Raw genomic sequence first — 24,834 nt, forward strand, 5'->3', positions numbered from 1 at the left:
TGCAAAAACCAAACCATAGAGTGAAGACTCAACTGTGGATTCCCGAACCATAGAGTGCAGGCTGAACTATAGATACCCAAACTGTTGAGTGCAGGCTCAACTGTGGATTCCCAAACCATAGAGTGCAGGCAGAACTGTGGATTCCCAAAATGTAGAGTGCAGGCTATGGAGTTTGAAAGCATAGAGCACAGAATGCCATGTGTTCCAATTCCCTGTCCTCTTCCAAGTTCATTAAGATCTAAATGCTATCTAGCCCGGAAGCATCAGGCCGTCTGTTCGCATAGCTTTGTTTTCTGTTCCAGTTTGCATTTCGGGTCAGGTGGATAAGGGAAAGAGCTCCGCTGTGGCGACTTGAGCGCAGGAATTTTGCCCGTATCCTATTTCCGCTCCGGACTGTTTTATGGCGCCCAGCTGGAAAATTGGTGGTTTATAATATCTGATAAAAAAATAAGCAGTCGATAGTGTTATGAATGGAAACCTGTCTGAAAGAGAGATTATATTTAAGTGTACATAAATCACTTTGAGTATGAAGTTTAAAAAAAATAAGCTGTAATATTGTGGCCTGACAAAAATAAATCAGTTTGTGAATGAAAGCGGTTCAGTGAAACAGTCTTGAGTGGTTTAACGGCCTCTAGTTAGGACTGCCGGTATATTCAACAGGAAAGGCCCAAACAAAAGGCTGTTATCGGACATTTACGAGGCTTTTGGGAACCTTCCTGGGCTTCTGGACACAGACTCCTGAACATGTTGCAGGCACTAGCTAAACAAACCCCTTTCATCTCTGAGCTCCCCTCCCATTCCACTGCAGACCACCAATTACATGAAGAATCACCCCCAACCCCTAATTTAGTTTGCTAATGTTCCTCATTTGTTTCAAAGGACAGGTTCCCATTTTGCTGTTTTCCCCCAATCAGTTTGTCTAATTGAAACAGCAACACTCAGATTGGTGGAACATATGATTTCCCCGATGCTCAACCTATCAGCAGCCATGCCTCCTGTGTACTTGGACGTGATCCAAGCCACAAGGGCTAACAGATAAGAGATCTTCTGGGACTAATTACACCCAGAAAGGGATGCCCAGCCCAGTCTGCCTTTCGCAGTCAATCATCTTCCCCCCACCCCCTCTTCCCCACCGAGCATGGTACACTGGAGTCTTCCCACACTTTGTGAAATCAAAGAAAAACCCGTAGAAAAACACACATCTCTCCGCTGCTGATTCGGAAGCCTCTGGGCCTCCTGTCTAATTTCAGGCTCCAGATGATTTTGTCTGGCCTCTCCCACCCCCGACAGCTGCTTATTTAAAAGCAGGAGGAGGGGCAGGGGGTCCAGAGGCCTGTGGTGAATTAGCACTTCAGCAGGTGCTCGCCCGTCTGGGAGGGGGTGGGGGGTGTAGTCAACACCCCCACACTCACAAATCATCACCTTGTGGTGTTGAAAAGGGGCCGGTAACCCCCTACCCTCCATACGCCCGAGTCCCCCAGTCTCCCCTACCTGCATGAGCTACTTCAGCTGAAGTACCTGTGTTTGACAAACCTTAATAAAAGCAGGGGTCAGGGCAGTCAGGCGCGCTGATTGGCTAATGGTTACAGTGATGCATTTATAGAAGTTCCTCAGAGGTATTCCACAATAAGCAGGACTTCTGGGTGCTACTGGACCGCCCCCGTTTCCACTTGGTTATGTTTTGCTTTGTTTGTCCAACAAAGGTATGTAAAAGTGTCTGACAAGCACTGAGAAGCTCTGGGAAGATAAACTATGCTGAGCCTCTCAATATCTGATGGCGAGAGGTGTGAAAATCTCTTTCAAAGGGTTCAATAAGATGTTTGAGTTAATAATACAGTGTGCAAACCTGTCCAGCGTTTTAATATCTTCCTTTGACCAAAACAAGCTTCCTTCCTCTGAGATTTCTCTCTCTCAGATTTGAGGGGCTGTCGCATGCAGCGCGCTTTACAGATTTACAGTAACATGAGCCCCCCAAAAAAAACATTCAACAAAAGGAGGGGTATCTCTGCATTTCGGCATTTAAGGACCTTCTCAGGGATTTGAGATGCTAATCTGAGTGGACACAATCTGCCCTTTGCAGTGTTCCATCACCTGCTGTATTTCCTCTAAACTCTCAGTCTTCTGCTCCATCAGACCCATCTGTCTAGCCCCTACTCTACTGTATTATTATATTATAATCACTACTAAAGCTATTACAAATAATAATTCTGAAAATATTATTGATATAGGAATACTTCCTTCCCTCTGTCTGTGGGGAGCCCAGAGAGTCTAGCTCACATCCACAGGCTGGACTGAACTTTAAAAGACTTCCAGGTTTCACTGCGGCACTAAGATTAACTAACATGCTGTGAGACGGTGAGGCAAAGAGTCCACACTGCTGCAACAGCAAACAGCTCCAGCTGATTCAAAACCAGCCCACGGATGATCTGTCCTGTCCTACAGCACATCTGCCTGTCTGTTTCCATAAGGGGCTGCCTCAGCAGGAGCGGCTTCCTGCAGCAGAACTGCAGTGGTCTTCTCTTCAGGCCTGGGTCTCTGAGCCGCTGGAGGGGTCGCTGGGGATCAGGGGAAGTAGGGCCTGGAGTTTGGGTGCTGGGGCCACCTGAAAATAAACAAGAGGAGCAGCCCCGTCAGTCTATGTAAAAGACACACAGAGGCTAAAGGTGTGCAGCACCCACAAGGAAAGAGCTCAACGTTCAACACCAGCTGAGCCGAAGAGGTTCAGAATCTGAAGATCATCACCAAACCCCAACCCCCACATTTTCACGTCTTGCCACATTATTTAAATGGGCTGAAGACACAATGTGAGTACAGCATCTAATGTCTAAAGTAACTCAAATAACTTGAATATGATGGGTTTGAACACTCAAAAGAGAGAACTGAAGACAGAAGCCCAGAGTTTACTCATAGCCGTGAAGAGAAGCCTTCTTTGCAGCAGAAACTCACCGTGGGGCAAGCCGGTATCGCTGCCTGCCTGGACGCCTTGATCTGGGTCCATAACCACATTCTGCAGAATACAAAGCGGGCTTAAATACGAGACCCTGTAAAGCTTCCATCCCAGGTAACGGTGGTTCATAAACAGTTGTATAATAAAAAGCATCAGTGTACAATGAGGATCAACAAGTTTTGGCAACAGAGTGAAGAAACTGTATTTGCAAGTCCTGTGGTAGAACTGATGACACTACCCATAGACACGCAATTCTGTGCAGTGTTCCGACTGACAGCTATAAGATGTTTTTCACATCCGTCAGATAGGAAGGATCATACTTCATATCTGATGAAAATGATCATATTTATTTGTATTTCAGGGCAGATCAGAAACAGCCTAGTTGAGCCTGGCCCAATAAAGCTCAGTTGTGCCATGCCCAGTACAGCTCAGTTGTGCCTGGCCCAGTACAGCCCAGTCCAGCCTGGCTCAGTACAGCCCAGTTGAGCATGGCCCAGTACAGCCCAGTCCAGCCTGGCTCAATACCTTGCATGTCAGGCCTGGGGCCTCTGCTCTGGACCCTGTAGTTTTGGGGTGGGGGACAGGGCTGCTCTGCATATTTGAAGTGCTGGGGTCTTTTCTCTGTTGGATTGTCTTCTCTACCCATCGGTTTCCAAGAGGCTGTTGGAAACATTTAACTGCAGTTTTAGTTATACAGGCCAGACACTCAGTATAAATATCCACATGAAGCAGAAAAAAGAATCACCCAAAACAGGAACCATGCAATTATCCCCAAAGCATAACAAGAGTGTCCTCATGGGACTGGGGTCTTAGACATTCCTCTTCATATGCCCACTCTCCTTGACGCATATAACTCATAAACTCCTGAAGATGCACAAGTGAAAGAGTAACAAATGAGGGAATAGAAGTTAAAGGTAAAAGAGGAAGAGAAAGTATTGATACATGGCATTTTCTTGTGGAATTCAGGGCTGTTACATTTCATTTGCTGAAATGACATCCTTTATCTATGATGTATGCCCTTACAGTACTTAGTACAGCAAGACACTTCAAGCAGTGTGCTAATGACCTGCTATTAAAAAATTCACAACATGGTCACAAGTCTAGCCCACTTCTGATAATTTTAACTGCTCATGAACAGACATTCACAGAATAAATTACCATCTCTTTGGAAATATCTATGTTTCAATTAATAAAATATTTTAAATACTGGGTAAGAGTCTGAGGCCCATCCAAACATACGTCCCTCTCTACAACACTCGCCAAATGTTTACAATTTTACTCAAAAACAGCATCCATGCAAAGATGGCCATTTCATAAATGGAGGGCAGACTTTAATATCTGCTTACATCCAAGCCTGGTTCATTTTCCATATTCTGTGCAATTAATAAGCCTGTAATGTAATACTAATTTCCCTGCTGTAACTGTAACCATCAGAAGACCCTATGAGACATGGAGAAATCAGCAGTCATTTCTACCATCTGATAACACAAGGCACAAAACGTAATACAAAATCAAGGAGGATGAAAGACAGAATGAAAGAAATAAAGCCTGAAATGCAGGCCATGTGCTTCTCCACGGCACGAGAGCAGACAGATGGGTATAATTTTGAGGGAGCTTTCATTCCGACTGAAGAACCACAAAGACGGCAGTTGAGAGAAAAGAAAAAAGGCAGTTTGCACCAGCCCCAACATTATGCTTTTTTTCTTCTTGTTATGTTACTTAAAATAGATCACGCCCTATAAAAAGAAACCAAAAATTATTCTGGTAATGACCAAGCACTCTGGACATCTAGAATGAACTGCCTCTCATCTGTATTGGAGAGTCCAGGCCAAAGGACCAGACTGTTCAGTACTGCTTTTCCACAAGGGGCACCCTGAGTCTCACAAGACCAGGGAATATTACTGACGCTATACGCATTATAATAATGACAGTAGATCCTCTTACACTGTAAAAATTACTCAGAAAAACATTCGCCCAAGATCCTGGGACTTTGGCAGAGGTCAGTGTGGTTTTAGAAAATGCTATTTTAGCAGTAAGACTGTGCTGTTAAACTGATGTTTTAAAAAAACGACAGAAGAATGCGTGAAGTGTAAAACCTGCAGCCACTCTCCGTGGTGCGCTGAGGATAGCTTTTCCTCTCCTCCTGCAGACGCTAAGCACCAGCTCTCTCAGCTGCCGGAACTGTGAGACCCAGGAATCCTGCAGGAGAACAGCACAGAAACACTCATACAGCTAACTATACAAGTACACTCATACAGGAGGACTCACAGGTAACCATACAAGTACACTCACACAGGTACACTCACAGGTAATAACACAGGTGCACTCACACAAGCTAACCATACAGGTACACTCACACAAGTAACCTCACATGGGTATGGGTACATTTACCGTACCCTATCTGACCTGTGTTTTGTAGTTGTTTCTGCACTTACTGTACGTGGCTTCTGCCGAATAAATGTAATGTAATGCACTCCCACACAGGTAACCTCACACAGGTAACCTCACATGGGTACTCCCGCACAGGTAACCTCACACAGGTAACCAGACACAGGTACACTCACACAGGTAGCCTCACACAGATAACCTTACATTGCCCTCCAGTAGCTCTCCATCAGTACTCCCACGGTGGGCCTGCAGGTACTTTGAGTGGAAGAGAAACCCGTCGAAGGTGTTCCAGGGCATTAGGTGATCTGAGAGGAAAGGGAAGCCGCAGGCACTGTTGGCTGCAATGAGGACCGCCAGCCCCCGAACAAAGAGCGAGCCCAGCTGAACAGCCCTCGAGTCCACAACCGACACCTGCAGGAACAGGGAGAGACAGACTAATCAGAATCACCCCGTGCCCCCAATAGACCAATCAAAACACCCAGAGTCCTCTATGGACCAATCAGAACCACCCAGCGTCCCCTATGGACCAGTCAGAACCACCCTGAGTCCCCTATGGACCAATAAGAACCATTCTGAGTCACTTGTGGACCAATCAAAACCACCCCAAGCCCCTATGGACCAATCAGAACCACCCCAAGTCCTCTATGCAGGCAACAGATGGGCTCACCTATGCCTGTCTCTGCACACACCCACACAGCAGGTCTGCAGATAAAGACATGGTTGAAGTACCTAACAGTCTGTAACAAAGCGTTGTGTGTAAAGATTATGTCATTGCTTTTTGGAGTGCACGCCATTGCCAGCTTTAACAGCTGTCCATCTGAAACGGTCAATTAAAATATGTGAAAAACACTGTGGGTTAACATTCACTGGTCTGAGTGCAGTGCATTCTGTCAGCTGAGCACATTCTGCAAGTGTTCCTGCTTGAGATTTCAGAAGCCATGAGGGCACCACTGCTAACTAAACTTGTTGTTTCTCTCAGCTCCTCCTCTACGCTGGTCTGATAGCTTTTGGGAAGAACTATAACCTGTGAGAGAACGTTCTCATCAGGATATGAGACACTAATCCTTGCTTCTCCGTGCTTCTTTCACTGTCTGCCAGCTCTGCTAATGGGGTGTCTTCTCTTCCCAAAAGCCCAACTGGAGGGACAACCAGTGTCCCAAAGCTCTGTGGGTAACAGCACCCCTAAAAACCATGTTCCCCCAAACTTCAGCCATGGACAGCATTTTTGCACCAACAAGGAACTTGTCATATGAATTCCACTGAACACTGGAAAATGAACATGCATGTGCTCCAGTCCCTCGAACAGCGTAAATGTACATGCGATTATCTCAAATGACCATTTCTGTGAAGTTTTAACATGGCTACATTTCACCTTAAATATATCTGAATTTTGAGTTCCAGTATTTGCAGTTCAACCCCAATACTTTTAGGCACCATATTTTCCTGCATTATCGTGAGTAGTGGGTGTGCTCCAGGGCTGGTCACATTTTCACATTTAGACGGAGAGTATTTCTGGTTTTTGGCTTTTTGTGGTTCCCTCATGCAGGGGTATGCAGGGGCCCAGTGTGGAGGCATTCTGTCTCCGACGGAGCGCTCCAAACCAGATGGGGTTTAGGGAGGTACCAGGCAGCCCCCCGAGGGATCTGCGCCATCTGTCCCTCCCGGCTGCCTCCCGCGCGGCCCGCCGTTCAGGGGCTCCGGGCAGATGTGGCCGTGTCCGTTCTGACGGGCGTAAAAGCACTCAGCGCGACAGGTGCTCCCAGCTCTCAGGAGCTGAGAGGCAGCCGGGCTCCGTCTGTCCACCCCCCCCCCACCCCCCCACGCCCCCCCGCTCCCAACCCCTAACCCCCCCCTCCCTGCTCTCCAGTCCCCCACCTGCTGCTGCTGTGCACTCAGCAAACACACTAAAACACCCCTTTCAAACAGACCTGCACATACACACACTAAAGGTAATAACACACACACAATCACATACACACACATACATGGACACAAACAGACACACACACGCGTACACACATACACAGACACACACGGGTACACACACGCACACGTGCACACACACGCACGCTGTTGAAACTGCTCAGTTGGACGCATTACGTATATTTACAAAATAATAGTGTGAGAGTTTGAGTGCGAGTCATGACAATATTCCATGGTTCTGAAGTTGACCCACCCAAATAGCTTACAAATGTTTTCTCAGTTTAAGATTTGTACAAGATGTTTTACAAGCAGTCAGCCAATTCTGCACAACCCGGAGGTACGCAGTTCGGCAGGTCTGGGCTGGATGCCTGAGGTGCTGCAGCGTGCCTAAACATCCAGCCTTCCTCTCAGACGCGAGCGGGGAGGTGCAGCCCCGAACAGCCCTGCGCTCCAGAGGACTGCAGTGAGCCTAAACGCCCTGCTTTCCCCCCGAACACGAGCGGGGAGGCGCAGCCCCGAACGGCTCGGCGCTCCGGGGGACTGCAGCGCGCCGGCGGGCAGCTGGGAGACGCTGGCGGCGCGCTAAATCAGGAGGAGGCTCCCCGTCTGCCTCCCGGCGGCGGCCATTATCTGCGCCGCGCGGACGCCGTCGCCCCGCGCGCGGGAAACCGCGAGCTGCCCTCGGCGGCTGGGTTTGAAATAGCACGCAGAGCGGGGAGGGTTTAAATTAGGGAGAGAGCCGAAATAGGCGTGCGGTCAGCGTGGGGGCCGGCGCCAGCCCCCCCCCCACCTCCCCCCTCAGCGTCGGCCTCAGGTTTACACCACAATTACAGCGCTTCGGCTGCTCACAATCATCCCCACAGTTCAGCTCTGCACCGGCAAACAATAAACTGTTCTTCTATGGGACTCGCTACGGCGGAGAGAAAGCACTGCATCTGGTGCACGTCTCCTTGCTGTCGGCCACTACACGTCTGTAACGGTGTAACACTTCACTATATTCAAAACCTGTCTGTCTTTATTTTTAGATGCCTTTGTTGCACATTTCCTCATGACTGCTCACCTTTTTCATTTTTCATTTGTCTAATGCTCATTGAAAGGTTTAAAACTCACCACTTTTCTGATTAAATAAAATTAATACAAATAAACTTATTAAAATGAAGATTTTATTATACGAGTTGTGTTTATAATCTAATGATACACTTAATATTTTGTAGTACTTCTCTTTTGGCAAAGTTACAGCATAAAACCAACTGATTTACAACAACACACATACACTGAATTCCTAGAACCAACAAATCGGCCTGTTGAACGAAATGTATAGCAGCTATAACGCATGCAATATGTGTCAAAACACCAGCAACTGCGGTACATATACACATGGTAAACCATGAACACTGACAGGCATCTATATTGGGTTCCCCTTCAAATCAGACCTATGTTTCCCATCACTTTTCAATGACAACAATAATGACAACTCAAAATCCAGGATTTATTTTTGGGCCAATAGTCAGAGCTATTTAGGCCATTCTGCTACTTTCACCAGGTAGACGTTCATGTTAAGCAATTAGCATGGATATGCTACAAAGATGCAAACTTCACTCTCCATGGACTGATGACTTGTGGTAATGTAATTAATGCAAAAACCAAATTAGCCATCCAACAGGCATTGAATACCCAATTTCCACATTATAGGTGCCTTTCGTGTTGGGCCCCAATCAGTTTTCATACTGACAGGAAAACAGAAATTATTTTTAAAGAAACTCTTAATATCACTACCCTATCCACTGCACAAACATCCTAAAATAGCTTTTGGTTTTGTAGTTGAAAGTGGAGGGTGATACAAACGTTCAGTGTAAACTTACCCTGGTAGAAAGGAGCTCAGTGTATGACTTGCCCCTCATACAGACGGCTTGGCTGAGATACGCATCCACATCTTCCAAGGAAAGGTGACTATCCTGAAAAAGACACAGCAATGACAGGCAGGAGCTGTTCTAGTCTGGAAGACAAACGCTTCAATTCACTGAAAATGGGGGCGGGGTGGGAAAACAAACTATTTCATTTGACACAAACAGACACAAAAAACACACTATGTCTGGTCATCTGGATTATGCTATAATCAAAAAAATAAACAAAGAATCTGTGTCCCCTGACTGTATTCACATAAAAAACCAGTAAAATATGCTTTCTTGAATTTCAACCTTAAGATTGCAAACAGACCGTAGCATTCTGTAATATTTATTATAAAAAGGAGACACAAATACTGACACTCATGACATTTTACAATTAGCTATTAGAAAGTCTGCACAATCTTTAACAATCATTCCACACAAAGCACAGGCAAATTATTTTACAGCATATAATCCATATGTACTGAAACTTTCTCTTGAGATAAGTCTACGGTCGCCATATCATGCAACCAAGATTTTAGTTTCAAAGGCTCTCGAAAATAAAAACAATGAGATCCCATGATCTGTCACAGCAGTCTTCAAACCTCTTGTGGCCCAATCCACGTTAGCTGATGGTTTACCCAAAAACATGCAGGGTTTCATACTGCTAGTACAGAGCAGTGTGTATCATATTCCGGAAAAGCTGCCAAAGGAGTCAGATTCTCAAAACATATTTTATTTCTTAATAAGAACAAACTGGAGACAAAATGGAACACAAGATGTCATTTATGCATGTACAGACAGCAAATTCCTCCAGAAACCCAGCTTGTCGCCAAGCCAAGCTTTCTGTCTGATGACATTCTGAGCTTTTAATCCCAGTAAAAATGTAGGTTTGGTACGATTTTCGTGAAACGCACTGAATGATACGCCTTCTGTTGGCGACAGGTGTGAACACATCAGACCTGGATGAGGCACAGCTCCTACCTGCAGTGAGATGTAAATGAGGAGGAGGCCCACGGCCATAAGGGGCGTATCCAGCTGCTGCAGGTCCTCTGCGAAGTCCTGCAGGCTGAAGATGGCGAGGAATGCGGTCACACGGAGCGACGTCACGGTCGCACCTTCTCCAAACCACAGGACGCTCAAATCTGGGTTTCCTCCTGAGGGGCAATGTGTGCCACTTTACTGCCCGGCACGCCAAAGCTATTTTAATTCTCGCAAGACTGACAAGCATTACTAACATTGAACATTAGCAAACCACTTTTCTGTTAAACCGTTTTGTTTTTCAAACAAAATGAACATTTTTTTAATTTAAGCAAAATTCAAGTATGTTTCCAAACATAGGCTACATGGACACACTCACGCACGCACACAAACATCTCAGCGTTATACCTGGTTGGCCCAGCGGAACAGGTGACACTAAGTCTGGCTCCTTAAGTTGGTTTCCAGGAAAGACAAACCACTCCTTTACTGCAGGAGCTGGACTGGAGCCTGTGCACAGAGACCAACAGTACGGGCCTTGGCTGATGCATAACACAGGCCTAGACACAAATCACGCAAAACTATCCACGCTGCTAAAAATGGCAAAGTGTGAACAATCACTTTTAACTAATATGATCAAAAGTGGAAAAGATGATTCTATGGAAATTGCAATCAACTCCATGTAAAATGTCTGCTGTAACACTTCAGGGGCTAAAACATAATAGAAATGAACCTGGAGATGTGTTAAAACTGCACTATGGGGGCTGACCTGCAGGTGTTGGGCTGTGTAAAGCACTATGGGGCCTGACCTGCAGGTGTTGGGCTGTGTAAAGTACTATGGGGCCTGACCTGCAGGTGTTGGGCTGTGTAAAGCACTATAGGGGCTGACCTGCAGGTGTTGGTCTGTGTAAAGCACTATAGGGGCTGACCTGCAGGTGTGGGTCTGTGTAAAGTACTATAGGGGCTGACCTGCAGGTGCGGGTCTGTGTAAAGTACTATAGGGGCTGACCTGCAGGTGTGGGCAGCAGAAGGCCGTACAGCCGCTCTCTGGCAGGCCGATACAGCAGAGCCTGGGGGGGAAGATCCGTTTCCTCCTCATCCTCCAGCGTGTTACTGCACTCAACCACACCGTCGTACAGGACATTGTAGACTATGAAGCACTCTGCTCTAATGTGCTTTTCTTTTGCTGCCTGGGAGAAACAGTGACTATCATCATAATGAATTTGTTTTTCCTGGGGTTTATGCACCTGTATATCTGGCAGTAAGACTTTACTACCATAATATAGTACATACATCTTTTCCATAACAAAAAAATTAATGACATTTAATCAACTGTTTAGTTAAGACCTTCATCTAATAAACTCAGCAAGACTGTTCCTAATTTTGATACACAATCCTATTTTTCAACTACCTTTTCTGCAAATGGTTTAAGGAAATTTCAAAAACAAAACACTTTCAGAATTCAGGCTTAGCAGAAAGTGAACCACCTATCTGTGTTTTACCTGCATGATATCAGCACTGGAAAACCTCTCCATCTCACATACGAGGGGAGGGGAAGGACTGTCAGAGTTCACCCAAGGTGACCTTTGACCTGGAAGTAGATACTTCCGCACTCCTTCCTCAAGCAGGACCCGGTCGATGTCCGACAGTGGCAGTCGGACAATACCTTCGGCATCGCCACTGGAGGGGCGGTTACTGCTGATAAACTCGGCTACAGCAAACACCTTGCCATGGTTTGGGGTTTGAGAGAGCCTGCTGCGGTACTCAGCCATGCATTTACTGCGCAGACACTGCAGACGCTGCTCAGGGACGGTGTCGTTCCCCAGAACGCAGGCCAGCAGTGGGAGGTCGCCGGGGTGCAGCCCAAGAGTGCGACACAATGTGTCGCGGCACAGCTGCATCGTGCACAGCCTGTCCAGCCGCAGCCGGGAGACGGACAAGTACGGCGCAGTGTCGAAGATCAGGAAGTCCGAGTCCTGGCTCAGGATCCCCATGCAGTCATTCTGCAGGGCATAGCTGGCGATCTCATAGTCAGCCTCGCGCGTGGTGCTCCAGGTCTCCTGCCCCAGTGACTTGAGGGCGAACGTGGAGAAGGTGGCCAGGCCTGAGGGGAGACAGAGCAGGTCCCTGCCAGGCTGCTGTCCGTGGAGCTTGATGTGCTGAAAAACTCGGGCCACGTCCTTGTTCACCCTCAGCCTCCGCCTCACCCACTCCTTCCGCTTGTCATCGTCCACCACGCCGTCAAAGAAAAACACCAAACGGATTCCCGCAGCGGTAAAGGAGGCCACAAACTCCTCCAGGAGGTGCAGATACTCCCTCCACTGGCCTCCGTGCACCCAGGCCTGGCAACTATACCAGAGCCTCAGGCAGGCCATCCCATCCACGGCCAGCGTGGGGACATGTCCCGGCTTCGCCCGCCTGTGCTGCTCTGCCATTTCCCTCAGGTCCACCTGTACACAGGCTCCAGGTACGGCATTCTCCACAAACCCCTGCAGCCCCTTCACCCCCATCTCAGAGTCAGCAAACACACTCACGCCAGCGAGGAATACCAATACACAGCAAATGTGCAGATAACAACGACAGCGCTGAACACCCCACACACTAGATTGCACCTATTCTATGTCGAGCAATTTAAAAATTTTTTAAATCTTTACAACAGTACCCCTTCCTTCACAAATACTCAAAATATTAGAACTGATGCATATAACACATTGTCACTGGAGATAGCTGGCTAACAAACAACAGTCTATGTTGACAGCACATTACTCTACGTGTGGAACACGAGTAGTTTGTCTAATTCAGTACGAAGTTCTTGTTTGTTGTTTTATGTTCAGTGAAAAACAGCAGTACTTCTGTAGGTTATCTGCACATTTTGTAGGAATGCAACAGACCACGTTTTAGAGTGTGATCTAGCATACGTAAACAAACAAGCTACCTAGATGCAGGAATTTAGCTAGCAGCGCAAGCAGGCTGGTGTAGGAGACACTTCATATTTGCATGCAATGAGCCAACAAGCTACGTTACATAACTGAGCAAAACAACGCCGTAACAGCGGTTTAACTACATCAGAAAAGAAACTAAGAAACCTTTCTGAAAGGAAACAAGAAAAAATTTGAAACGCCTGGAAGTAAGCAATAGCCGCTTCCTCGTTGGCTGACGCATTTACACAGTATCCGTTTCCGGTAAACCCGACCTGATTACGTCACAGCGCGGAATACCCATTCAGGACAAAAATATGGACTGACGGATCGTGCGGTGTTTTCGGTTTTGTCGTTTCATTTGGCATCAAATTGTCCTCTTAATCCTTAGCATAATAATAATAATAATAGAAGACCGCTCTTGGTATTCTCCGTCTCTTATTAGCCTATAATAATAATTATTAGGATTCGAATTTCCCTACGTAAAAAGCATTTACTCAGGGAATTGTACTTCTGCATTTATTTTACATCCCGTTTATAGTGTTTTATTGCAACAAATGATTTCAGTCTAACAATATCGGCTTATTTATTGTCCTCATTCACACGCAGTTGTGATGTTAATTGTGAACACCGGAAAGAATTGGATTTCAGACACAGAACCACAAAAGGCAATTACAATAAAGACGAGGAAAAGGGTAATTGTGCCCCTAAAAAGCGACAAGCATTTTAAAGCCTAGCCTATTATTATTCTCTCGTCGAGGTGGTACTGTGGTATATTTATTCTAAACACCAAATCAACGGCATCTGACAAATATTTTGAGTACTATCTTTTCCCAGAGTTCAAATTCAAAAAGCCTATGCGAAAACGCGCATGTAGGCAAAAGCAACTTGTGGGGCAGTTCGAAGGTTTCCGTGCACGAGATATGTGAAATAACAGTGCGCCCCACGGGCAAAAAGATGTTACTATGTGAACACCAAGCTCATCAATTGTGACCCTGTCATGCAGAGTGTGAATAGGAGAGACCATATGCCTGCTATCCCTACAGGTTCTTACATCTGTTCATACGGGCCAGATGCTCAGAGACTGAGGGCCGTTCTTAAAGGGTGCCGCCCTGTTCAAATCCCTCGGTGCAATGCACTGAAATTGTGTGCTACATTTAATAAAAAACTGAATATAAACACTAACTACAAGGAAAACATAAAAAGAAAGCTAATGTGAGAGGCAAGGAGCTAGGGAGCCAAATTGGCCATATATACAGTGTCAATTTCTGAGTGCTAAATTACAGCCTAAATAGTAGGCTATATAGCTAATTTATGTGACGTTATGTAACTGAGATAAGGACGTTCAGATGGAAATGTAATGATAATGTGAATTCACCAAAATGTATGGTTTAATTCTTTGTCGCATTTGTCCAACTTTGCAATTTGTAAGTAACTGCAAGAAAAATGAAATACTAGCCTATGTTTCATTTAGACATTTACATTTTTGAACTCTAAGCTGCGCGTGCCATACAATGCGGCTGAATATGCTATAATTAAACGGTTTCACTATCTTTTTAGACCTGGGCCTGATGTCGCTGGCAATCTGTTGGTTTTAAGATGTGCATACCATTGTCTTGAACCCCTAACCTCCCCCCCCCTACCCGCTCGAGGCTTCTGTCAGTCTATGCGCAACCACACAAAACCGCCCCCCGGGGAAAGAGGCAGATGTTCTTTGGAAAACATCGGCACGCGACTGCCCTCATCTCTGCAAAAGCATTCTAAAGTAACCCCGTATCGGCCCACCCCCACCCTAGAAACCCACACTCTATAATGCGTGCTCCTATCGCTAACCCAAAGTATCCCCCAAACTTCTCCCCGTGTGACCCCAGCAACAGACAGAACAAGAATACGGCCACTTCCAGATTGGTCCTTCCCTCTTTGGAGCAGCTGGCCGTAGTAATCTGATCTGGAGACAAAGGACCGCTCACTCGCTCCCAGGATCACAGGTAAACACGCGAAGGCTTTATCATTAAAATTAGCAAAGGGCTGGACAGAAGCAGATGATTTGCGATGGTTTTGGTTTTTTCCTCGAGAGAGGGGTGAGATAGCTGCTCCTTATCCATCATCTACCGTATCCGCGCGCTGGCAAGCCACGCGACAGACCTTTTATTATTGTAATCAGCACATGCCTTCGCAACATCATGCATGATTGCAGCAAATAACGCTTTTCTCATCTTTACACAATATATGTTCGGCAGAAAGAAATTTGTGTCCTTCCTCTGAACCCAACTCAACATCCTCAAGGAAACCGTGTAGGAAGGAAAATCCCTTACCCACCTCTCTAGCGCATGTGACTGTTTATTTATGCAACAGGGCAGTCAGCAAATAACTAGCCTATTCAGTAGTAAAACCCGTGTCCAACAGGATTTTATTTTATACCCGAGGGGTAAACTAACCGCAAACTGCACAACTCGTTATATGTCCTGTGTATTTACAATTTATGTTAAATTTTCTCCCGAAGTTTTTTTTTTTTAATAAAAATTTTTTTTTTTAATTCAGTGAGAGGAATTATGTTGAATCTTAGTCTTAACAGATTAATTCCAGCCGTACCGTGGGCGACTTGTAAAGTAACAGCCATTGCCCGTACGGTCGTTATGGTGTGATGCCTGCCGTGCACAGGTTCCCATGAGCACTTTATTCATAAAATGAAAGTTCTGGCTTCCCTCACCATATGGCGAAGACCATACCGTTACAGGTTCTTTAACATGCTTCGAGTTCAATTTGGATGAAGACTGTGCAATATGTACGAGACAGTAGAGACATGCAGTTGGAAGTGAAAAAACGCCATTTGGTTTGGAGCAGATGGTTGGCCAGAGGGCTAGCCGCGTCTAAAGGCGTGTCGTGCCCTTCAGATTGAATCCCCAAGGGCTCCCCCTTGTATTCAAAATCAATGAAAATTAAAGCGCAAAGAAAAGATGAATAGTCAGACCTCGAGTCCCTTCTTTGTTCATTGCAGCTACTGGTGGGCAGGAGTTAAACTACAACAGTCCCCTATAGAAACACTTAAGTTAAACAGTCTTCCCATAGTCCACCTTCTGAAAGACGGAGAGTAAGAAAAAAAAGCTTTCTGCTTGATTTAACCAAGACAGACTCGCGTGGCATAAATTAAGTTTGAAAAGAATATGTGTACTGGGCAGGATTCTGAAGGATTTAAACCATGCCTTTCGGTTACGCTTTGCTTCAGTAATCGAAAAATGTGTGCCACGTCAGTTTAATAAATGTCCGATGGGGTATGGTGCAGAACGGGCAAGGACAGTAAGCTCTAGCGCGTGTAACCTTCTCAACTCTAAAAAAGACTACTAGACATGAACACCACTTAAAGCATGGACAACGACCACGGAACACCGAACTGAAATACAGTCTAAGTGAATTTGCGATTATTTTGGCAAAGGGGTGACATTCTCACTACCCCTTTTGCAAAATAACCGCAACATCAGCGCACACAATTACTGAACGGGCCACAACTTTTAATGTAGAGATCTAAAGGTACTGCCATTTCAACTGGTGCCAGCCCTGATATCCAACGCTTCCACTGAGTATACGAAGACATACTTGCAACTATCAAAGTTTGAAAAAACCTGGGGAATTATCATTCTAAGGGGGATTAATAGATGCCCTCAGAAAGTGAAGGAATTTCTGTGGCTTTTTCGTGCCGCATGTCTCGGCAAACTGAAAGACTGCCTTCCATCCAAAAATCGAAATCCCGTTTCAATTAATGTCCTCATTGAGACCGCCCCCCACACACACTCACCCTTTCACTTTTACCAAAAACAAAATACGGTGTAACTTGAACAGTTGAAGGGACAACCTTGTAATAATCTATCTTAAAATGGTGTGTCCTATTTGATTGGAGTTTTGTAGCTGAATTCTGCAAATTGTATTACATAAAAACAAATAAACAACAAATTATTTGTCTCTGATGTTAAAATAATGAGATAACGGTTGGTACTGTTTTTTTCTGTTTGGCTGGAAGGGCTACTTTAAGTTGGACATTGTTGTAGGGACGGGAGCGTGCGCCGAGGGGAGCTCTCTCTCTCTCTCTCTCTCTCTGTTATATTGTGAAAAGAGCAGGTGCTGTCTGAATTACCATACAGCTGAAAGCGCGGAGAACAAACGTTTCTTCCCGCACAATAACAAAGCTCCTTAATGACAGCCACGCGAACGACGGACATCAGCACACTTTTTACTATCCAGCTTAAGCGTGTGAGAGGGAAAGTCTATACTTACATAAACTTAACAAAACTTAACATGGCTCTAAAAAGTCTCCACCCCTTGAAAAATACATACAGTTTTCAGAATGAATAAAGTTGTATACTTCATAAGAGGAATTCAGTCATGCTGCCATGTTATGCTGGTAAAAATCCGGGCACAAGAAAGAGCTTTTGGGCCCGCTGTTCTTTCAGATAATTGGCCATGTGTTTACGAAGTTTTGCCAGTTTTGTCAGATTGTGTATTTTGCACTGTCGGCCATATAGTAGCCTAACATGCAGAAAACGTCCTTTTTTCGTTTAAATTTGAATTATTATTATTATTATTATTATTATTATTATTTGTTTATTTATTTATTTTTTGAGGGGGTCTCGTATAATTTGCACAAATCATTTTTCAGGAAAAAAAGCAAAACGAATGCGCCGAACTTCGGGTAAATACTAAAGTTTAGAAAGGTAATATCTCTCAAACTGGTTTTAGCGACTTCCAATATTCAAATCGTGTTGAAGTTAAGTGTTCCGTTTTGAGTACATCCTTATAGCCTATATATGTTTGGGCAGCGTGAGAGGCTTACTGCACAGGTAAAATGGTTTATCTCGCACCTGAAAAGTGTGCTGCGATTTGAAATTTTGTGTCATGAAAGGACGTAAAAGGATTCTTATGGTTAAAGATTTGCTGGAATGTAAATGAGACGGTTTTGTTGTGTGCCACGGGGAAGGGTTGCACATTTTACAGCTCAGTGACCATTTGGCAATCTTTTGAGAGGAGGGCTTTCAAAAGTGTCCCTTTGTGACAGCTCGAGCCAGATAGGGGGGTAGTTCATTTGCATCTCATTACCCTTGTAGGGGCAGTCTGTATAAAACCGGCGGCAAGCTGACGGGAACATTAGACACACGCATGTTGAACGAAGAGCTTGTAAGAAATTAGAAGAGAAGTATTTTGGATCAGTACCATATTAACTCCGAACAAAACAAAGGGAACATTAAAAACAAACAAACGAAAGAGTAACTAAAAAATCTTGGTTTACATTTCTTTGCAACTACGAGTCAGAATTTGTGTTTAACTGCAAAATTTAATTTCACTATTGGAATTACCGCCTTGCCAAGGAATTTCGAGTTCATTCCCAAATCTTATTTTGGGATCTTGTGCGCTCTGCTTTGGGGATTATATTTATTGCTTTTCAAAGAAGAAAACTGCATGGCTGATGCGAGAAACTAAAGAAGAAGCGTTGAGTTCAGAGAGAAGAGTTCATGTTTCACAAAAGACGTGCCTTTCAGTTTAACGCTTACTGAAAAAGGTGGATCTGGGAGAGGGAGACTGTAGTGAAGGAAAGCTTCACTTCCTATATTCAGAGCTGGGACATATATTTATTTTCCCAGGCTCCGTATTATTTATTGAAGACCTGACCCAAAATGGGACGTCGGTCGCTCATGATTGCAGCCATTCTGTGTGTCATACTAAGCCAGGTACTAGTCTCATCCACTTTATGCAATGCCATTGTCGGGTTCACAGTTTTCAATGTGTTACCAACAAACATAACTTTAAGATTGTATTAATGTGAAAGCTACGCCTCTACGGCAAGGATGCATAGGGACAGTAAGTTAACAGTGTTCATATCTCCACAGGGTTTCTGCTCTGGAGTTTTCGAGCTGAAGTTGCAAGAATTCCTCAACAAGAAAGGAGCGCTGGGCAATAGGAACTGCTGTAGGGGAGGAACGGCGTCGGGGTTTCAGCAGTGTGAATGTAAAACGTTTTTTAGGATCTGCTTGAAGCACTACCAGGCGAACGTATCCCCGGAGCCACCCTGTACCTACGGCGGCGCAGTTACTCCAATTCTCGGGTCCAACTCATTCACTGTTCCTGAAACAATGGACAGCTCTTTCACCAATCCCATAAAGTTTGCCTTCGGCTTCACGTGGCCGGTGAGTATTACTGATTTATATTTTACGGACATATTGCAATGAACGTTCACAAATCCAAAGGGCTTCTTCCAATGTTTAGGCATAAAAGAAACCCAGACACGTTTAAGCCTAATTTAACCGTTACCAAATCTTATCTGTGTGGGAAACTTCACATCTTCTGGGTGGGTATGTAATTGTCAGCTCTGCGTGAAATTCCGAAACGCTTCATTTTACAACGGTGCTTTACTGGGAAAGTAGAAACTGTGGTGAAGGCTCACAATTAATCAATACTTTGAATTCATTAGTAAGACATTAACCTTTGTAAACCCATTTGACCAGAGTAAACTCGTTTACACATTAGCCTACAGGCCTGCTTTGTTTTTCTGTAGTGATTTCTTTCCAGTGTCTCGTTTATTAATCACTTTCTCTTTCTTAACAGGGTACATTTTCTCTGATCATTGAAGCGCTACACACTGATACCGCAGATGACCTCTCAACAGGTGAGGGCATCCTGACATCAAGTGCAAATTCTGTATTCTTGTATTAATTGATTTTAGCGATGTAACTTCATGTGTATTTGGCAAAATGTTCAGTGGAAATATGTTTCTTACATTATACTTAACATGGTTTATGCTAATAATCCACGTATTAACTTTTTTTTTTTTAGAAAACCCGGAACGGTTGATTAGTAGAGTGACCACTCAGAGGCATCTTACCGTGGGGGAAGAATGGTCTCAGGACCTACAAACCGGCGGAAGGACGGAGCTCAAGTACGCTTACCGCTTCGTGTGTGACGAGCATTACTACGGCGATGGCTGCTCTGTGTTCTGCCGACCCCGTGATGATGCTTTCGGTCACTTTACCTGTGGAGAACGTGGCGAAATCGTCTGCAATTCTGGTTGGAAGGGGCAGTACTGCACAGAACGTAAGTACCTGAAGGCGGCTAACTGTAACAAGGCAAAAAATGACATAAAAATGTTAAAATGCATGCTAAAACATGTGTATCAAAACAAGTAAACATCTTCTAAAGCTCGCAAAAAAGTTATCCCCGCCCCTCCCAATTCTAATGAGAAAAGTTTGCTGATAGTCACACGCGTGCCATATATTAAATGAAACGGCCGATTGGTCGCTTTGGAGTGCGCCCGGTGCTGATAGGCTTAGCGGCGAGAGGTATTGTTCGAAGCGGGCAGCTGCTGAGTGAGTGGAAACAATGGGGCAGCTGTCCTGCCCTGGCACCATGCAAGCCAGCTGTCCACTTTTACCGCCACGGACTCGGGAATACTGAGGGGAGGAGCTGTGTGAAAAGAATGAAAAAAGGGGACTTCTGACCCCCAGTGAGGAGAAAAGGGAGCTTTTGTGAGCACTCCTTTTGTCCTTGTGCAACTGTGTTAAGCAAAAAAATGTCTTCCCTGGTGATGAAGGGAGCATATTTTTCTAGGAAACAGCCAATCGGGCCACCAGCTCTTTGAAATAAATTAGCCAGGATTTACGGATACGGCCTGGCTGAAGGAAAATAAAAACAGGAGGAAACATGTGCTGAAGCGATTTGCCTCTCCTGGTTTTAACGGGCGTGTTTGTCTGCTTGCAGCGATTTGCCTTCCGGGCTGCGATGAGGAGCACGGCTTCTGTGAGAAACCTGGAGAATGCAAGTAAGTCTGGCCACAGTTCAGTCAACTCTGTCCATAACGTTTGCACTGCGCACCAAAATGAGGTGATTAATGACTGTACCTCTGAATAAATCACATGGAAACATTCCCAGGTGGATGGTTATGCACAATCTATTGTTTACACTCGTAAAACACATCCCTAAATACAAATAGTGGCAAATCTGCTGCATTGCTAATCGCTGGCGTGTTTGTCTGGCAGATGCAGAGTGGGTTTCAGTGGGCGTTACTGTGACGACTGCATCCGTTACCCAGGGTGTCTCCATGGCACCTGTCAGCAGCCCTGGCAGTGCACATGTCAGGAGGGTTGGGGTGGCCTCTTCTGCAACCAAGGTGAGTGCTGGACTTTAGGCCCATTCTTCACACATTCCCCTTCTGACTGGAGTTTGGATTACAGCTTCACTGTTACCTATTTGTCTGGAGAAGTCTTTTTAAAATCACCAGGAGGGGTTTTCAGTGTGCAGCCACAGGTGTGTTGCAGGAGGGTGACCCTCTTTCTGCTTGCTGTTTGTTTCAGATCTGAATTACTGCACACACCACAAGCCCTGCATGAACGGTGCCACCTGCACCAACACCGGGCAGGGAAGCTACACCTGCTCCTGCCGGCCTGGCTTCACCGGGGCCAGCTGTGAGATTGAGGTCAACGAATGCTCCGATAGCCCCTGCAGGAACGGAGGAAGCTGCACCGTAAGTTCTGCCACTTTTTCTCTCACAGACCTTTGCCAGTGCTCAAGTGTTTAACATGATTTGTGGATTAATTACACAATCCAGCTCTTTCTTCTTTGTTGTTCACTGTTGAGTAAGTGCTTCGGTTATTCTGTGGGCTAAACATGGCATCTGCTCTGGCAGGATCTCGAGAACACCTACACCTGCACGTGCCCCCCTGGTTTCTACGGCAACAACTGCGAGCTGAGCGCCATGACCTGTGCCGATGGCCCTTGTTTCAATGGCGGCCGCTGTGCTGACAACCCCGAGGGCGGCTACTACTGCCAGTGCCCAATGGGCTACGCCGGCTTCAACTGCGAAAAGAAGATTGATCACTGCAGCTCCAACCCCTGTTCCAATGGTAAGCCCTGGTTCTGGCCAGTCCTCACTCCATTTCCAAAGCTCATCTCTGACACATATCCTGAAATTGCACAGGCGGCAGCGTGATTAAAAGTTTACTTCTATTCTAGGTGCCCAGTGTCTGGATCTTGTCAACTCGTACCTGTGCCAGTGTCCAGACGGCTTCATGGGAACGCACTGCGAGGACAACATGGATCTGTGCTCCATGTACCCCTGTCAGAATGGGGGCACCTGCCAGGAAGGCATCAACGGCTACACCTGCACCTGCCCGCCGGGCTACGTGGGCAAGAACTGCAGCGCTCCGGTCAGTAGGTGCGAGCACAACCCCTGCCACAACGGCGCCACCTGCCACGAGAGGAACAACCGCTACGTGTGCTCCTGCCTGCCGGGTTACGGCGGCCTCAACTGCCAGTTCCTGCTGCCGGAGCATCCCCGGGGCCAGCCGGTCGTCGACAGCCCCGACAAGCGGTACTCAGAGGGCGGGGAGAGCGGGGGGTTCCCCTGGATGGCGGCGTGCGCGGGGGTCGTCCTGGTGCTCGTGCTCCTGCTGGGATGCGCTGTGCTGGTGGTCTACGTCCGGGTGAAGCTGCAGCACAGGGGGAGGCAGGCGGACCTGCCCGGTGAGCACGAGACCATGAACAACATCACCAACAACTGCCAGCGGGAGAAGGACCTGTCCGTCAGCGTCATCGGCTCCGCACAGGTGAAGAACATCAACAAGAAGGTGGACTTCCACCGTGACAACGGCGCTGGGGAGAGAAACGGAAAGGTGCGGTACCCGGTGGTGGATTACAATCTGGTGCACGAGCTGAAGCCGGATGACGGTGGGAAAGAGGAGCGGGAGAGGTGCCAAGAAAAGTGCGAAGCAAAAGGCGAACCCTTGGACTGCCAGTCAGAAGAAAAACAAAGAAAACGCTTAAAGAGGTAAAAGAAAAGTTTTAGAAAATCCAGCTTTCAGTGTTTGAACTTGTTTGACGAGGACAAATGCAGGGCTGAAACATTAAGGGGATGCTCAATACCTTGTCTCATTTTTGTTTTCACAGTGACGCTTCAGAAAGCAAATGTCCGGAATCTACGTGCAAGGACACAAAGTACCAATCCGTATATGTCATATCAGAGGAGAAAGATGAATGTATAATTGCCACTGAGGTGAGTTGAGTTTTGCGTGCGTCTTGCTTCATGGTTGTCTGTTAAAATGTGCTGATGCCGAGTGCTGTCTCACGGCTGCGAGTCTAAGCCCGCTCTCTCCCTGTCTCCCGCGCAGGTCTAACGGCCGCGGTGGACCTGCTGGCGTCGTGCTCTACGGGAGGTTTTACTCCGTCAAATGCTGCTCAAACCAGAGGGAAGGTTTCCTTCACGTGACTGCTGCTGTGGAACTGAGATGTTGAAACTGACGTTCAGAGTGAGCTGGTCCTCAACTGAAGGAAGCACAGTGACAGCAGAAAAGAGAAGTTGGGCCACACTGGCCCCCGCGTCCTACGTCCCGCCCCGGCCCCCGTGTTCTAAGTCATTCTTCCACCCTGTTCCCCGAGTTCTACATCCTGTCCAATCCCGGCCCCTGCGTTCTACATTGCGTCCCACCCCTGACCAAGGCTCTGCATGCTGTTTCCCAGGAATGTACCTAATGACCTGTTGCACTGCCTTTGGGGTCAGTCTTACCTCATTGCACTAAAGGACATTTGCTTTCAAGAAAATGTATTTAACACAAACAAATATGACTTGATCACTGTGTATGTGAAGTCTGCACTGATGGCCGTGTGCATTTCAAAGTAATCCAACCCATTCCTGTGATTTGGTTTGGAGACACAAACACTGCCTTCAAAAAGAAAAAAAAAGTCTTCAAATACTGTTGTTTTTAAAGTGGTATTCTTTTTAATTTAATTGTATTTTCCATTGGTTTGTGAATTTATGTATTTTTGTGGAGTTCATTTTGATATAATTTAAGTTTTGTATTTGTTTTGTTGTGCAAATATGTATAAAGGCACTTCAGGTCAATATGACTTCGTTTTCTAGTGTAAATGTATTTAAGAAGCATTGTACAGAATTTATTGTTATTGTTTTATTATGTTTTGTTAACAAAGGAGATCGTGAAAATATTTTTCCAAATAAATAATTTTAATTATTCAAATTCACCTGTATGTATATGTCTGAATAGTTCATGCAGGGCATCAAACTATATTAAATGAACAACAGCAAAGAACCACATGCTCTGAAAACAAAAAAAGTTGCAGGCAATCAGGTGTTAGGGCGGGTAAAGATGCTAGGTGGGGTGGAGGAGCGGAGGTGGGTCTTTAGTCAAAGTTGAAAGATGGCAAACGTCTCTGCTGTTCTGAACAGCATGGGAAGCTCATTCCACCACCAAGGGGCCAGAACTGACAGCAGACGCGACCAAAAAGTGCTGATGCTCAGAGAGGATTCAAATTCAAAACAAGGTTATTTCTGGGCTGGATGCAGCAGACAGAAGTCTTCCATTCTCTCTGGCTCCATACTTAATGAAACCCCACCAGGTAATCACAGTCTACACCCCACAGCATAATGGCAGGTTGCTGTTAAGACGGAGACGAAGACAGAAGCCACCATAGGAAAGAGTTACGGTGTTGTCTAAAAATGCAAAGAGCTCTAGCTTCCTCTTCAACAGACACAATTCTCAATCAAACAGTACTCATAATATTTAAAATAGTTAAAATTGTACTTTCTTTTGACAGTGCTACTGACGCTGAAGGTTTGAAATTCAAAGAGGACACAAGAGGCCTCATTCTCATGCTTGGCTCACAGTCTGGCTTCTGTGAGAAAAATGAGTAACAAGTAGTAATTGTTCAAATAGACACAACATACTGGACACACCATCAGCAGTAATCAGAATTAGGAAGACTGTCTGATAAGATCAAAGGAGCCTGAATCCTTCATTGAGTT

At 45.8% G+C, this 24,834-nt stretch overlaps 2 protein-coding genes across 3 annotated transcripts; one reads left to right on the forward strand and one right to left on the reverse strand.

Moving 5' to 3' along the window:
- Positions 1–1,843: 1,843 nt before the first annotated feature.
- Positions 1,844–13,318, reverse strand: fam120b (family with sequence similarity 120 member B). The gene is made up of 10 exons (XM_064316953.1): positions 11,625–13,318; positions 11,132–11,312; positions 10,534–10,632; positions 10,129–10,301; positions 9,121–9,213; positions 5,540–5,746; positions 5,044–5,146; positions 3,473–3,607; positions 2,947–3,007; positions 1,844–2,602 (listed from the first exon to the last, which is right to left on the reverse strand). The coding sequence occupies exons 1-10, from the start codon at positions 12,630–12,632 to the stop codon at positions 2,563–2,565; spliced, it is 2,100 nt and encodes a 699-aa protein (XP_064173023.1). The 5' UTR covers positions 12,633–13,318; the 3' UTR covers positions 1,844–2,562.
- A 4,854-nt stretch (positions 13,319–18,172) lies between these two features.
- dld (deltaD) lies at positions 18,173–24,053 on the forward strand. Of its 2 annotated transcripts, XM_064317634.1 has the most exons (11): positions 18,173–18,757; positions 18,917–19,213; positions 19,632–19,692; positions 19,860–20,117; positions 20,781–20,841; positions 21,059–21,189; positions 21,374–21,543; positions 21,706–21,922; positions 22,032–22,845; positions 22,965–23,070; positions 23,186–24,053. In XM_064317634.1, exons 1-11 carry the CDS (start codon positions 18,704–18,706, stop codon positions 23,189–23,191), a joined length of 2,175 nt encoding a protein of 724 aa, XP_064173704.1. In that variant the 5' UTR covers positions 18,173–18,703; the 3' UTR covers positions 23,192–24,053. The 2 variants fall into 2 exon arrangements, with proteins under 2 accessions (XP_064173704.1, XP_064173703.1); XM_064317633.1 differs by lacking the exon at positions 23,186–24,053 and having other exon boundaries at positions 22,965–23,079.
- The last annotated feature ends 781 nt before the right edge of the window (positions 24,054–24,834 follow it).

This window comes from Anguilla rostrata, chromosome 18 (genome assembly GCF_018555375.3).
Source record: "Anguilla rostrata isolate EN2019 chromosome 18, ASM1855537v3, whole genome shotgun sequence".
NCBI classification, from domain to species: domain Eukaryota; kingdom Metazoa; phylum Chordata; class Actinopteri; order Anguilliformes; family Anguillidae; genus Anguilla; species Anguilla rostrata.